Here is a 13,719-nt window from a genome sequence, read left to right on the forward strand (position 1 = left end):
CTTTAGCACCACCAGTCCCAACTCTGATCTGCAGTGATATTCTGGCTTTAGACATTGTTATTCCAACGGAGTTTGACTGCTGTATTTTCTTTGTGTTCTGTGTCTATTTAAATGTGTGTTTATATGTCACTTGTACCTGATGAAAGGCCCAGTTAGGACCTGAAATGTTGCCTGTTTCTGCCACCTTCAGCAATAAACCATTTAAAATATTTTCATCAATATGCTTTATGTTGCTTTTTTACTACCCATTTTGGGATGACTGTCACATATTCTATCTATGGTCATTTCCCTTCAAGACCTTTTTTCCCTCACTTTTTTTTAACATATTCTGATAACTATACCAAAATGTTGTTTCCGTTAGACAGTTGTTTATCTTTCTCACCCGTAGTTTACTATCATACATTTGTATATAATAATGCTATTTTCAGAAGGAAAAACCTTATTCTTTTAACTGAAGGAGGAACTTAGTGGTCACTGACTATAAAGTTAGTGAGCCTTGGGCTTTATGCAGTAAGCGCCGATAAGGCTTTTCTCGTCATTTTCTCACCAAAATAGCCTTCCCAATTCAGTAAGCGCCAAAAAGTGGCCAAAATCTGCAATTTTTGTTCCCGATAAAAACTTTTCGGCATGCGGGTGCCGATAAGCCACTTTTTGGCACTTTTTTAAATCGGCTGAATTCTAGTAGCCCCGATCAGCTTTTCACTGGTGATCAGCACTCTAGAATTGGGATTTTAATGCCAATCCAGCCCGCCAACTAAAATTGGCAAGTTGGTGGTGGAGAAGCATCGGCAAATTCGATACTTAGAAAAATTCAGGCCTTTTTACTGCCTGGGATTGATGCCGGGGGTCTCCGGAGCTGATACCCATTAATACCAGTACCGGAGACCCCGGCATGCATCCGAGGCAGGAAAAATGCATTTAAAGGCCACTTCATTACCATAGCGGCTGAAGGGGTTAACCAGCCGTGCCAGGTTTATTGTGGGTAGCGGGGGTGGGTGAAGGGGGTATTTGGCCCTTGGTGGTTGTTTAGGGCTTGCGGGGGGGTTGCGGGTGCACTTAACCCCTTCATGACCTTAGCGGTTAATACCGCTACGGTCATGAAGGGCTTAAGCCCTCCCGCTACCCACCCGCAAGCCCTACACAAACCACCGTTGGAGCTAATACCCACTTCGGCCACCCCCGCTACCCACAATAAAAAAAAATACACACACTAAATAAATAAATAAATATATAAATAAATAAATATATATTATATATATATATATATATATATATATATATATATATATATATATATATATATATTACACCAACAACCCCTATACCCCCCAAACATACACATATATGCACATCAATGATACTATAGGCCGGTGGGGGCCCTCGGGTGTTACCCGCGGGCCTGCAGTACCAATTCTGTGCCCCCCCAAATTAATGTCAAAACACATACATACTTATAAAGAAATAACCCCCCCCTCCTAACACATACAGTATAGTAATGGGCACAATTACTATTATCCACAAATGGATAATAGTGCATTTTCCCATTTAAAATACATAAAGAACAATAAAAACAATAAATACATATTGCACTCACCTTTGTCCGGCTGCCATGATGCAGGCCATCCTCATCTTCATCACCGTTCATGCCCCCTCCGATGCTGCAAAACCTAAACAAGAATAAAAACAGCCAATGTAATGTCCCCTAACCCCTTAATCACCATAGCGGTTATTAACCGCTACAGTCATTAAGGGGTTAACCCACCCTCATCCACCACTCGGGAGGCCTAAAGACCCTCCCCCACTACCCTCCCAATAATGTGCAAAATAACTATTATCCAGATAGAGATAATAGAATATTTGCCCATTATTAAACACATTAAGTAGCATAATAAAATAACTAAAGATCTACTCACCTCATCAATAAGAAGCCCCCTCGCCAGCAAAATTTGTGTCCTCCGTTGCCAACAAAATACATAGCCAATATATTGCAATTACATTCTGATATCAATTAACCCCTTAATCACCTTATCGGATAATAACTGCAAAGGTAATTAAGGGGTTAAGCCATCCTGGCCCGATACCCACCCTTCACCTATTCATTTGTACAGTGGCTTCATCATGCAACTATATATATACACACACACATATATATATATATATATATATATATATATATATATATATATATATATATATATATATATATACATACATACATACACATGATGAACTAATATACAAAGAAATATTTAAGGGTTATCAAAAACATGCTATAATAAAAATACCACTTCTCCATATCAGCTACAGTAAGATAAAATCCTATTTCCTAAAAAAATCAAATCTCATCTTCCAATCAAAAGCATCAAATGACAATCAAAACATTGAATGTACATTGTATACATGATGCATACAATCTATGCACCATGTATACTCTGCCAATCAATGTTAACAATAATATATTCCAAACAAAATACCATTCAATCCAAACAAGTATACTATTTAAACCAAGCAAGTCAACATAAATCAATTAGCATTCATTAATCAAATCCCAAAACAATTAAAATACCATCCATAAAAATTACACAATTAACTATTTAAATCGTTAAACAGAACAAGTTACCATCAGACAAAATATAAGTACCAAAAAGAACTCAATATACAAAAGCAAGCCTCACCATGACCAAACAAGACACCATACAAGACCAAAAATTACATCTATCTAATTAGAAAATACATTACACACACATTTATGCATAGCAGCATAGCCAAAATCATTTTAAATACAGCAAAATAAGCATTTCCTACCAAACCATTTCTTACCCTGTATGTATATATTTATCTAGACATACATACATACATACATACATACAGTCGCAAGAAATGATCTTTAAACAAAAACAAATATGACATGTCAAAAAATTAAAAAAAACATGTACAAGTTAAAAATAAACAATTTCTTTTGTTCACTTACCATTACTTGACCAACTCACCGACTCCCGTTGAACAACTTGCTCTCGACCCAATCCACGCACAGGAACCCATAAAATAATAAACCATAAAATAATCACATTTGGGACTCCCGTGGGCCTGGGGTATTAACCCTGTATGTAAAATAATAAATCATGTATTTATGGGGGGGCACGGGGGGTGGGTTATGTATGTAATAAATATAATGATGTTTTTTGTGGGGCTGTGTATTGTTTTTATTGTGGGTACTGGGGGTGGGGGAAGGGGGTATTGGCCCCAAGGGTATGTGGGTAGGCCTCCCGGCTGGGTAGTGTGTAAGGGTGGTTAGGCCTCACGGGGTGGGGGGGGGGGTAGTGGGGGAGGGTATGTAGGCCTGCCGAGTGGTGGGTGAGGATGGGTTAACCCCTTAATGACTGTAGCGGTTAATAACTGCTATGGTGATTAAGGGGTTAGGGGACATTACATTGGCTGTTTTTATTCTTGTTTATGTTTTGCAGCATCGGAGGGGGCATGGACGGTGATGAAGATGACGATGGCCTTCATCGTGGCAGCCGAACATGGGTGAGTGCTATATGTATTTATTGTATTTATTGTTCTTTATGTATTTTAAATGGGCAAATTCACTATTATCCATATGTGTATAATAGTAATTTTGCACATTACTATACTGTATGTGTTATGGGTGGTGTATTTATGTGTTGTAATTTTTTTTTGGGTGCACTGAATTGGTACTGCAGGCTTGCGGGGAACACCCGAGGGCCACCGCCGCCTCTAGTATCATTGCTGTGCATCCCAAAAATGTAATATATGTAATGGGGGTATAGGGGTTGTTGAGGGTACAGGGGGTGTATGTTGTTTATTGCAATGTTTATTGGGGGCCATTGTCCCCAATAAACATGCTATTATGCCTTAACCCCTTCATTGCCTTAGCGGCTATCCGCTATGGTAATGAAGCAGCATTAATGTATTGTAATAATATTGTGCTGGAGCAGGGGGTCCCCTGAGCTGAACCACATTGATTTGTGGCTCAGGGACTCCCTGCTTCCCGAGATACAGGCCCCGGTTTGGGGCATTGGAGGCCAATGTCGCCGCCATCTTTACAGCGTCCAAGACGCGACGTGGGCTCTATAAAGATGGCGCAACACTGGCATCTGATGACACATACCGGGGCCTGTAACTCAGGAAGCAGGGGGTCCCTGATCCACAAATAAATGCGGTTCAGCTCAGGGGACCCCCTGCTCCCGTAAACTATAATTAAAAATACATTAATGCTGCTTCATTACCATAGCAGATAGCTGCAAGGAATGATTGTTTATTTATATGTTTTTTACTCATAGTATAGATGTGCAGAGGGGCTCCGGAGCTGAACCGCTTTGGTTTTAGGTCCGGCGACCCCCTGCTTCCTGAGATACAGGCCCCTTAATGGGGTGCCTGTATCCCTCTGCTTTGTTTACATTCCGCGGTCACGTGATCGGGACCTTTCAATGCAGAGGGATACCGACACCTCATAAAGGGGCCTGTATCTCGGGAAGCAGGGACCTGAAAATAATGTGGTTCAGTTCCGGAGACCCCCTGCACATCTACACTATGAGTAAAAATTGTTTTGATATATTTTTATTTTGCCGATGTTTGCGCAGAAAGAGTCGCAGATCTCTCTCTGCTGCAAACACATATCGGCAGGGGACGGCGTTTTGCCAGGTTATCGGGAGACAGACTGTCTCGCCATTGGCTAATCGGCGTTTTGCTTTCGCAGTGATTCGCCAGGGATTCGGCCCTTCCTGAATACTGCAAGGCAAATCGCCCAAATCATGCCGAGAGCACTTTTTCAGCGCTTACTGCATGAGGCCCCTTGTTCTTAATCATATCCCATTGTCAACTCTTCTTCGGATACCATATTAATTAATTAATTAATTAATTAATTAATTAATTAATTAATTAATTAATACAGTAGTTTACAATGGATATTTGTACATATTGAACTACAGATGCAACTAGCTTTATCTCCAACCTGCCCCAGCACATGTGCTGGTGAACCGTGGACTAAACGTGAAGTTTTCACAGCAAAGTGCAGAGCAGGGGGAATTGCCCATCAGGATTAACCCAGCGGGGGTCCCTGCTTCTGAATTGGACTGCCGCTATGTTAGTCCTACAGGCAGCATAAGCTTGGAAGAGATGCCCAGTGAGAATAGTTTGACAGAAGCAGTCATTCTCTCTCTGCAGCTCTAAAAGGCGATTGTGCTGCTTTTATTTTATTTTAGAAACATAGGATTGAAGCAGGGGGTCTCCGGAGCTGAACTGCATTCATTTCAGCCCCAGCGACACCCTGCTTCCTGAATTACATGCCCCAGTATGGGGTGCCGGTCTAACCTGCCGGTTTAAGTGTCCCGGTCACGTGATGCGGGAGAATTAAACTTGCCGGAGATACCGGCACCCCATACCAGGGACCTGTTTCATTACTGTATGTAATGGGGACAGGTTTTTTTTGGGGGTGAAGTGGGTGGGTAGTAGGGTGCCCATTGATTGCCAATGTGGTTATCTTTTTCCCTGAGGGCATAGGTAACTACAATGGCAATCAATGGGTTTATTGCCTACTGTTTATTTTTATGCACTGTGCAGTATTGTAATGTCAATATAATTGTATTTTGTATTATCTTTTTTTGCTGCACAAATGGGCAAAGGGCCTATTATCCGTTAGGCTACTAGTGCTTTTGCCCATTTCTATGTATGGGGATGGGGGTAGTTACCCTGGGGATGGTGTTTAAGCCTCCCAGGTGTGTAGCAGGAGGGGTTAACCTCTTAATTACCTTAGTGGTTGAATCTGCTAAGGTAATTAAGGTGTAAACCCGTCCCACAGCCCTCCCAGGAGGTCTAACCACCCTCCCCGGTGAAACTACAGTACACCCACCCCATTGAAACACCAGTAACCCCTTAATTACATTAACCATTAAGGTAATTAAGGGGTTACTGGTGTTTTAATGATTGGGCATCGGTCCTTATATGTTGGTAAAGAAGAGAAGGAGGATGCCTTCATCCTAGCAGGGATAAGTAAAAAATGTATTATTTTAATTTGTACTGTATTTTACTGTATACTGTATTTGAATGGGCAAAAGCGCTAGTAGTCGTGTTTGACTAATAGGGTATTTATCCATTCCTTTGTGGGGGTGGGGGTGGGGGGGTTGTTGGAGGTAGAGGGGGTGGGTTGAGGGGGTAGCTTCCTCTGGGTGGGAGATTACGCATCTTGGGTGGGTAGTAGAAGGGGTTATCCACTTCATTATCTTAGCAGTTACTACAAAAAAACCTGCTGCTTTACTGAAAGTTGAAAACATATATCTGGTTGTCTGTTGCCCTAACTGCCCTTGGCAGCTAAGTGGAAGCAAAACATCTTACAGGATTCCTTTTGAAGTCTTTAGTAACCGCTAAGGTAATTAAGTGGTTAACCCCTCCTGCAACACTCCCCAGTGGGCTAACCACCCTCCCTGGGGCAACTACCCCCTTCGCCTAACCCCTCTAACTCCAACAACACAGGTACTATGGTTTAACCTCTTCATAACCAGAGCGGCTAGCCACTAAGGTACTGAAGCGGCTTTTATTTTATTTTAATTACATAGTATTGAAGCAGGGGGTCCCCGGAGCTGGACTGCATTCATTTAAGCCCCGGGGACCCACAGCTTCCTGAGATAGAGGCCACGGTATGTGATGGTGGTAACTCCGGCAAGTTTAATTCTCCCGAGTCACGTGACCGGAAAATTTAAACTTGCAGGAGATATCGGCTTCAATAGTATGTAATTAAAATTAAAACTTTGCAATCGCCTGTTAAACCTGTCTGCTCTCTCTGTGCATCTCTTCGAGACTGATGCTGCTTAGTCAAACTAAAGCAGCAGGAGTCCCACTTGGAACCAGGGAACCCCGTTGTGTTAATCTTGATAGACTATTATTCTGGTCACAAGGATTCCGCGAGCAGGTAGTTGACCGGCAGCTGCCATCTGCGGTTTCCTGAAGGAATACGCGACAATATATCTGGCTACATCTGTATGCAAGATGTATTAGTATTCTCAGTAGCTGTGAGGATTTGGGGGTCACGGCAGTCGCATCGTGACCCCCCCTTACCACTCGATATACCCGCTGCTGCTGGATGCCCCCCTCGCCGGTCCTGTCTGATCCCCGTGAGTGGGGGACTTCCCCTACGTCCCCGGCGGGTGGCCGCTGTCCCGCGGGTGGCTGAGGCTCCGGTGGCAGTGTTGTCTCATGGGCGCGCGCTCCCTCTCGTTATGGAGCGTGCGCCGGACCAAGTTAATTTATTCACTGCTCCTGCAGTGAGGTCCCGCCCCCAACACACACACAGCCGTCAATCATCTCACAAGATTGCTCACCTGCATTCTTCCTTAGGCAGCCTTTCCAGGACAGCTCCATGCACTCCTCCAGGTCTGCCCCCTTTTCCTATTCGCCAGCCGCACTACTGCTGCGACACACTTTATTCGAGCAAATACCCAGTTTGTACCTGGCAGATACCTGGAATGTGCCGCTCCTCACCTCAGACAAGCCCCGTTGCGTTTGCCTTCCCAGCCTGGGTTCATGCCTGGCTGACGGGCGGCTGATCTGTTAAATGATAATGATTAGTATTTAATAGGCTGTAATGCTTCGCGTGTCTACCAGATGGCATAAATTCATGAATTGTAATGCAGTATATATATATATATATATACTGTGCAGTATTGCAGCCAGCGGGAATAAAATGCTTCAATCCCTGCCTGGAAAATAACGCAATGCACTCGGGCAGAAAACAGTCTCAAACCTCTATACACCCGAGTATACCCGAATTCGTGGGACTAGCCGAGCTCGAATAAAGTGTGCCGCCAGTGTATATAATGCCTGTCCTGCCTTTCCCACATTGCTCGACATAGTCTCTGCTACAGACGTCTATTCTGGCTATCCCTTTGTCTTCATTTATTCAGGTTGCGACCCAGCTTGGCGGACGTTCCTATCTGGCTCTAGACCCCGGATCCCTCTTGACCTTGCAGCTTCTCTCATCCCTCGACCACAGCTTGGACCTCGACCTCCCGGATTTCTCTCTCCTCGACCTTGGCTAACGGCAACGTCTTCGTCTCTTCTATACCGGTACAGGCAAGTATTGCTACACCTATTCACACCTGGCCTGGCAACGCCAAAACACCACACTCCGGACACGCTCCTTCTGCTGCGGGTGCGTGCACACATACGTCCCCACCTCAGTATAAGGGACGAGTCTGGTCTGCGGGCAGCACCGGCGTAATAGAAGCTCTGTGTAATACTTGAGTAAAATGCTTTTAGCAATATTTGGCTTCACAATTTACTGACGGGTTTTTATAGTGTATAGGAAGAGGAAAAGAAGCCTTGTGTTTAATTAATTGACTTATGAAGTGGGAATCCGTGGTTTTTACCACCTTTAGCAAGTCATCCAGTATAACATGTACTAAAAGATATTTGTCAAATGTGTATGCACATTAATCAATTATAAATGTAAGCATTTATAGCACTGTACATCATCAATGACTTTCATTTCACTTTACAGTGCTTGGCATCATTTAGCATTATTAATGATAACTTTTCTGATCCTTTTAACAGTGAACTCTCTGTTGCAGATAACCAGAGTCCAGTTTTAGTTCTTACTTCCTATTAAAATAATCAACCTTTGAAACCAAGGAAAAGTGTAGCTGCCAAAACTGACTGTGCTTTATAAGAGAGTTATGCTTCTTGATTTTCCAAAGAAAATCATCCTATATAAACCCTTGTCAGTGAATATGTCTTTGTATGCTTGGTGCTACGCATGATCCAGTTTATTTCTTGTTCCACTATTTATTTTTTAAACTTTATTGCCCTCATATATGAATAGAACAACTTTAATGTGGTATTAAGAGCAACATTTCTAAATGTTTTCCAGATGAGTAAAATTACCATGTCCAAGTTACTAGAATAACGGCAGAAAAATACATGTTAACTATGGCTGTATATTGTAGATTAACAAACTTGAATCTAGGTTATACAAATCTAAGATAACCCAGATCTGTACTAAATGGATGGACAAGAATATTCCTTATGGATCCTAGAAAACATTTGGTGCTAAGCTCACATGCAAAGAAAATGCAAAATGTCCCCATATTATTTCAATATATAAATTATCCCCTACAGCAGAGGTGCGCAAACTGGGGGATGTGCCCCCCAGGGTGGCGGGAGATTTTTCAGGGGGGGCGCGGGCGGTTATAGAGGTCTTGCACTCTTCCCCCAAGGCATTTAAATTAACATGAGAGATACATGGTTACAAATACATAGTTACATTAAGTGAGCAAGGTTATACATTATATCCAAGACATTGCATGCATAGTTAGAGATAATATGTTATAGGCGTATGTAACAGTTACAGACCAGATTAAAATGTGAGACAGCTTTAGTTTTGAAAAAATTTAGGGGCCTATTCACAAAGCCATGATAAGTGGTTTTAAGTGCGATAAATTACCTTATAGTGCGATAATGCTAGCTCTGCTATTCACAACGCAGTGATAACAGTGCAGTACCGAGCTATTATGGCTTTTTATCACCCATAAACAGTCAGTGAAATAAAAGTCCTACGATAGGCCAAAAAATGGCAAATCTACCATTCTTTTGCCAGTAACTGCTATTCACAAAGCAGAGATAACTTTATTGTACTTTAAAAGCTCACCATTTCTTTTCACCAGCTAAAGGCTGGAGCGAAAGAGATGGAGACATGCATAAAAGCATTTTTTTTCAGCACATCATTAATACAAGAGGCCGGCGGAGGTCTCCGTGTTGTCCCCATGGGTGTACAGGGGTCCTACGGTGGTCCCTGTAGGTGTCAGGGGTTCCTCAGGTGGTTCCCACAGGTGTCATGGGGCACCATGGGTATCCAGGGGTTTTTGGGTGGTCCCTGCATGTGTCCGGGACCTCCAGGTGGTACCTGCAGGTGTCCAGGGGCCACATGGGTGTTTGAGGTCCTCGGGTGGTCCCTGCAGATGTCTGGGGGTCCTCAGGTGGTTCCCACAGTTGTCCGGTGTCCCCGTGGATGTCCTAGGGCCCAACAGGGGTCCTCAGGTGGTCCCTGCAGGTGTCTGGGGGTCCTTGGGTGGTTCCCACGGATGTCTGGGGGTCCTCGGTGGTCCCTGCGGGGTCTGTGGTCCCCACTTGCCTCCAGTACCAATCCTGTGCCGAAAAATAAAAAGTGCAATATATTGCTATAAAGACCCCCATCCCCTTTGTAATTCTGGTGTTTATTTGGTAGTTGCTTTATTGATTGATGGTAATTTTGCTGTGTTTAAAGCTGCAGTTCAAGCTCCCATTTTTTTTTTAACTTCAGTAGTTTAATGTGGGCAATCTCTACTTACCTAATGAACTGCATAGCTGCCGGTCAATTCATTATCCGTCTATTGATCGGCGAAGTTTGGCGACAGCTTTAGATCTGGGGAATATAAATGGTTGCTACTGTATAGGAACAAACATGCTTGTTAAAATAGAATACAAGAAATTGGTCTTTCAAAGTTGTTGTTTTTTAAAACAGAAAATGCTAAAAGTATTTTTCTTACTACAGAACTGATTTATTTTAAAAAAAAACACACATGCAGGGTATTGCTTGAACTGCAGATTTAATTGTTTATTGTTTTATTTGGTGATCGTTTTGATTTAATTTTATATTGTTGGTGGTTATTTATTTTTTAAGTTGACTATTGTCTGCCATCGTGTTAAATCATGCCCATATTATATGGGCTTGATGTACCACTTGCCAATCAATTGGTTTATTGGCATTTCTAATGTATTGATTTTTCTATGCAATGTATTTGATTTTGGGCCTGTTTTTTTTCTTTCCCATTTATTGCTATTGTGGCAAAGTATGCCCATATTATATGGGCATGCTTTAACACTGTGCTAATCAATGGGTAGTGAGGGTGGAGGGTGGGGGTGGTGTCCTCGGGTAGGGTGGGTGTGTTTCAGGGGAGGGTGGGTTAAACCCTTAATTACTATAGCAGTGACAAACACTTAGTGGCTTACAATTAATTTAAAATACAGCAGATTACTCTTTACTATTCTGGCAAGGATGGGCATATGTTTTTAATTTGTTTTATTTACTTTTTAACATTGTTGTTTGCTTTTGTCATTTAATAAAGTTTTTCACATTGAATCTGTCAGGTGACATTCAGGACCTACAGGGATCTCCATTCTGAGTCGCAGGACAATTACGTCATTAAAGGTAATATAAAGATGTGTGCTCTATGTTTGTACCCTCTACCTTGATAAAGTGCTTTGAACGAAACGAGTAGGTGCATTTTTCACCCTTGCAAATTGTGAGCTAACACAATAAACACATCTCTATTTGGAGCTTACTGGGAATATTTAATTTTTCTATCTATGGACTTTGGCTGTGATCCTGCATTCGTACATCACCTAGTGAGCATCCAAAACAGACTGCATGTCCTGGAGTGTCTGGACTACCCTAGCAGAATGTTGGCAGGTAATGGGCTTTAGCCCTATATTATATTACCTTTGCTGCAAATTTATCATATTATGCCTTATGGAGGAAAGTATTGTGGCCAATTATTGTGGTTGTCAAGTGGACACCATTAGGTCCTTATCTCTCATGGGTTAAATATATTATATGGACTGCTTTTTGGGATGTCTTTATATCACTCCGGACACTTTTGGACTATATACTGTACATACATTTGGATAGAGTATACATTTGTTTTTCTGAACACCATCTCTCAACCAATCACTATATCTGTATCTTTTTTTGGTTGCTCATCATTGTTATTCTTTATAGACATTTCCTATTACAACTCCAATTGTTCTATTATACAATTGTTTGTGTAACATAGTGACACTTGAGAACTACAATACTGTCTACAAAAATAAAACGTATTCCAAGGGGATTGCGAGTCAAAAAAATCACCCATGTTTGGATTAATTGATTCAGAATTTGAGTCAAATTGGAAAATAATTCTAAATGATTGTTCTTTTTGACTTATATAACTAATCATTTATTCTAAAAACAAAGAAAAATTTGGTAGTGGAGAAAGATGCTAAAGCACTACAATCAAAATTATCACAGTATACTAAAATGAAGGGCTTTCATAAATTTGTTCGAACATTAGCAAAATTAATTAAAGATATTGAAAAAGAGATTATGCTAAAAAAACAAGCACATTTTGAAAGGGACAGGCTCAATTATGAGCGAAATCAGGTTTATGCTTGGGAGAAGATCACACCCTCCAGAAAGCAATAAGGGTCCATAGCTAGGTCACTCAACCCCGGTGAATAAATCGGGGAATGGTTCATGGTCCCAAAAATCCATTTGAAAGAAAACATAATCAAATAAACCACAGATTGCAGACTCTCTGACACTGGTACATTGAGTCACTCGGTCTTATTTCTTAATACTCGCGAAGATATAAATTACCACTCCCAATCTGAGATACCTAAAAGACAACGGACATATTGGGGAAGAGGACTGAGGGATCAGGACAGTAGACCCCAACCAGGGTATCATTCGGAGCGTTGTACATATGGTCAGACTTCAAAAAACGAAAGGCGACAAGACGGGGGAACAAAAGATCAAAGCAAAGGGACCCCGATGAAATGGAAAAATAACTTTTAAGAGAGGATTCTGGGATCATTAATATTTCTAAACTAACTAATGAAGAATTATCACTGCTTAATAAGGCCTTAAAGTTTGCCCCAGATGCTAAATTTCGATCTTCAAAAAGTATGTATGTTAGGTAGCACTCCACACAAAAGTGAATGTATATATGTATATATATATATAATAAAAATAATGAGAGGGAAACAAGCTCACTCACAAACAAAAAAGATAATCAGGCATGTATAAAATGAACGGGAACAGCACGACAAGATCTCCTGCAGCATATGATGTAACACACGCCGCCCGCTCGTGTCCCAAGGTCTCAGACCTCATGGATGGTGTTGAAACTTGTAATCTCAGGAGTCCTGGGTAGTCAGTCTCTCCACACCAAACCGGCTAGCAACTGTGCCAATTCTGGGGCTGTGTGCAGCAGGGCTGGAAGCTTGCCACTGCTTCCGACCCTTGTTGATGACGTAATATCGGCGCTGCTTCCTGACGCGTTTCGTCAGATACACTGACTTTCTCAAAGGTTTGTGAGTGAGCTTGTTTCCCTCTCATTATTTTTATTAAATCATTTGTACGTTTTTACGCTATGGGTTGTGCGCTTTCTTCTTCTGTCTATTAGATTTTTGTGGAACTGGTTCTTCTGCTGAAAGCTGCCCCACACCCATTCAAGCGACAACAACTGACTGGACAATCTGATGAGTGGATTAGTATCACCTTTTTATTTTTCATAATTCCCTGCTTTACCTGTTTTATCTGACCTTGATATTCTTTATATTATTTGTTTTTATTATACATTTATTACTTGTCATCTGGCGCTACTAGTCCTTTGATGTATATATATATATATATATATATATATATATATTTATATATGTATATATATATAAATAAATAATATAAATTAACTGGGGAACAGAGAAAGGGGGGACCTCTGACCGCCCAACAGGATCAAAAATATATACAAAAGGCCCCAGCACGCAAATAGAAACAATAGACAATTGTCAATTTGAATAAGTCAATAAAGATACTGTATATTTAGCGAAATTTGTAGCAGCTGTACAATGGACCCAAATGCAGGGTCTGGAGATCACATCTCATGAAGAAATAACAACAATAACGTGGAG

General features: G+C 41.5%; 1 protein-coding gene across 1 annotated transcript in view; it reads left to right on the plus strand.

Moving 5' to 3' along the window:
* Positions 1–13,719, plus strand: part of LOC142502418 (uncharacterized) — a 47,318-nt gene that overhangs the window by 18,374 nt on the left and 15,225 nt on the right. The window contains exon 2 of the mRNA XM_075613410.1: positions 7–81. Within this exon, the coding sequence (XP_075469525.1) occupies positions 7–81 (75 nt within the window). The remainder of the gene's footprint in view (positions 1–6; positions 82–13,719) is intronic.

This window comes from Ascaphus truei, chromosome 1, assembly GCF_040206685.1.
Source record: "Ascaphus truei isolate aAscTru1 chromosome 1, aAscTru1.hap1, whole genome shotgun sequence".
Lineage (NCBI taxonomy): Eukaryota > Metazoa > Chordata > Amphibia > Anura > Ascaphidae > Ascaphus > Ascaphus truei.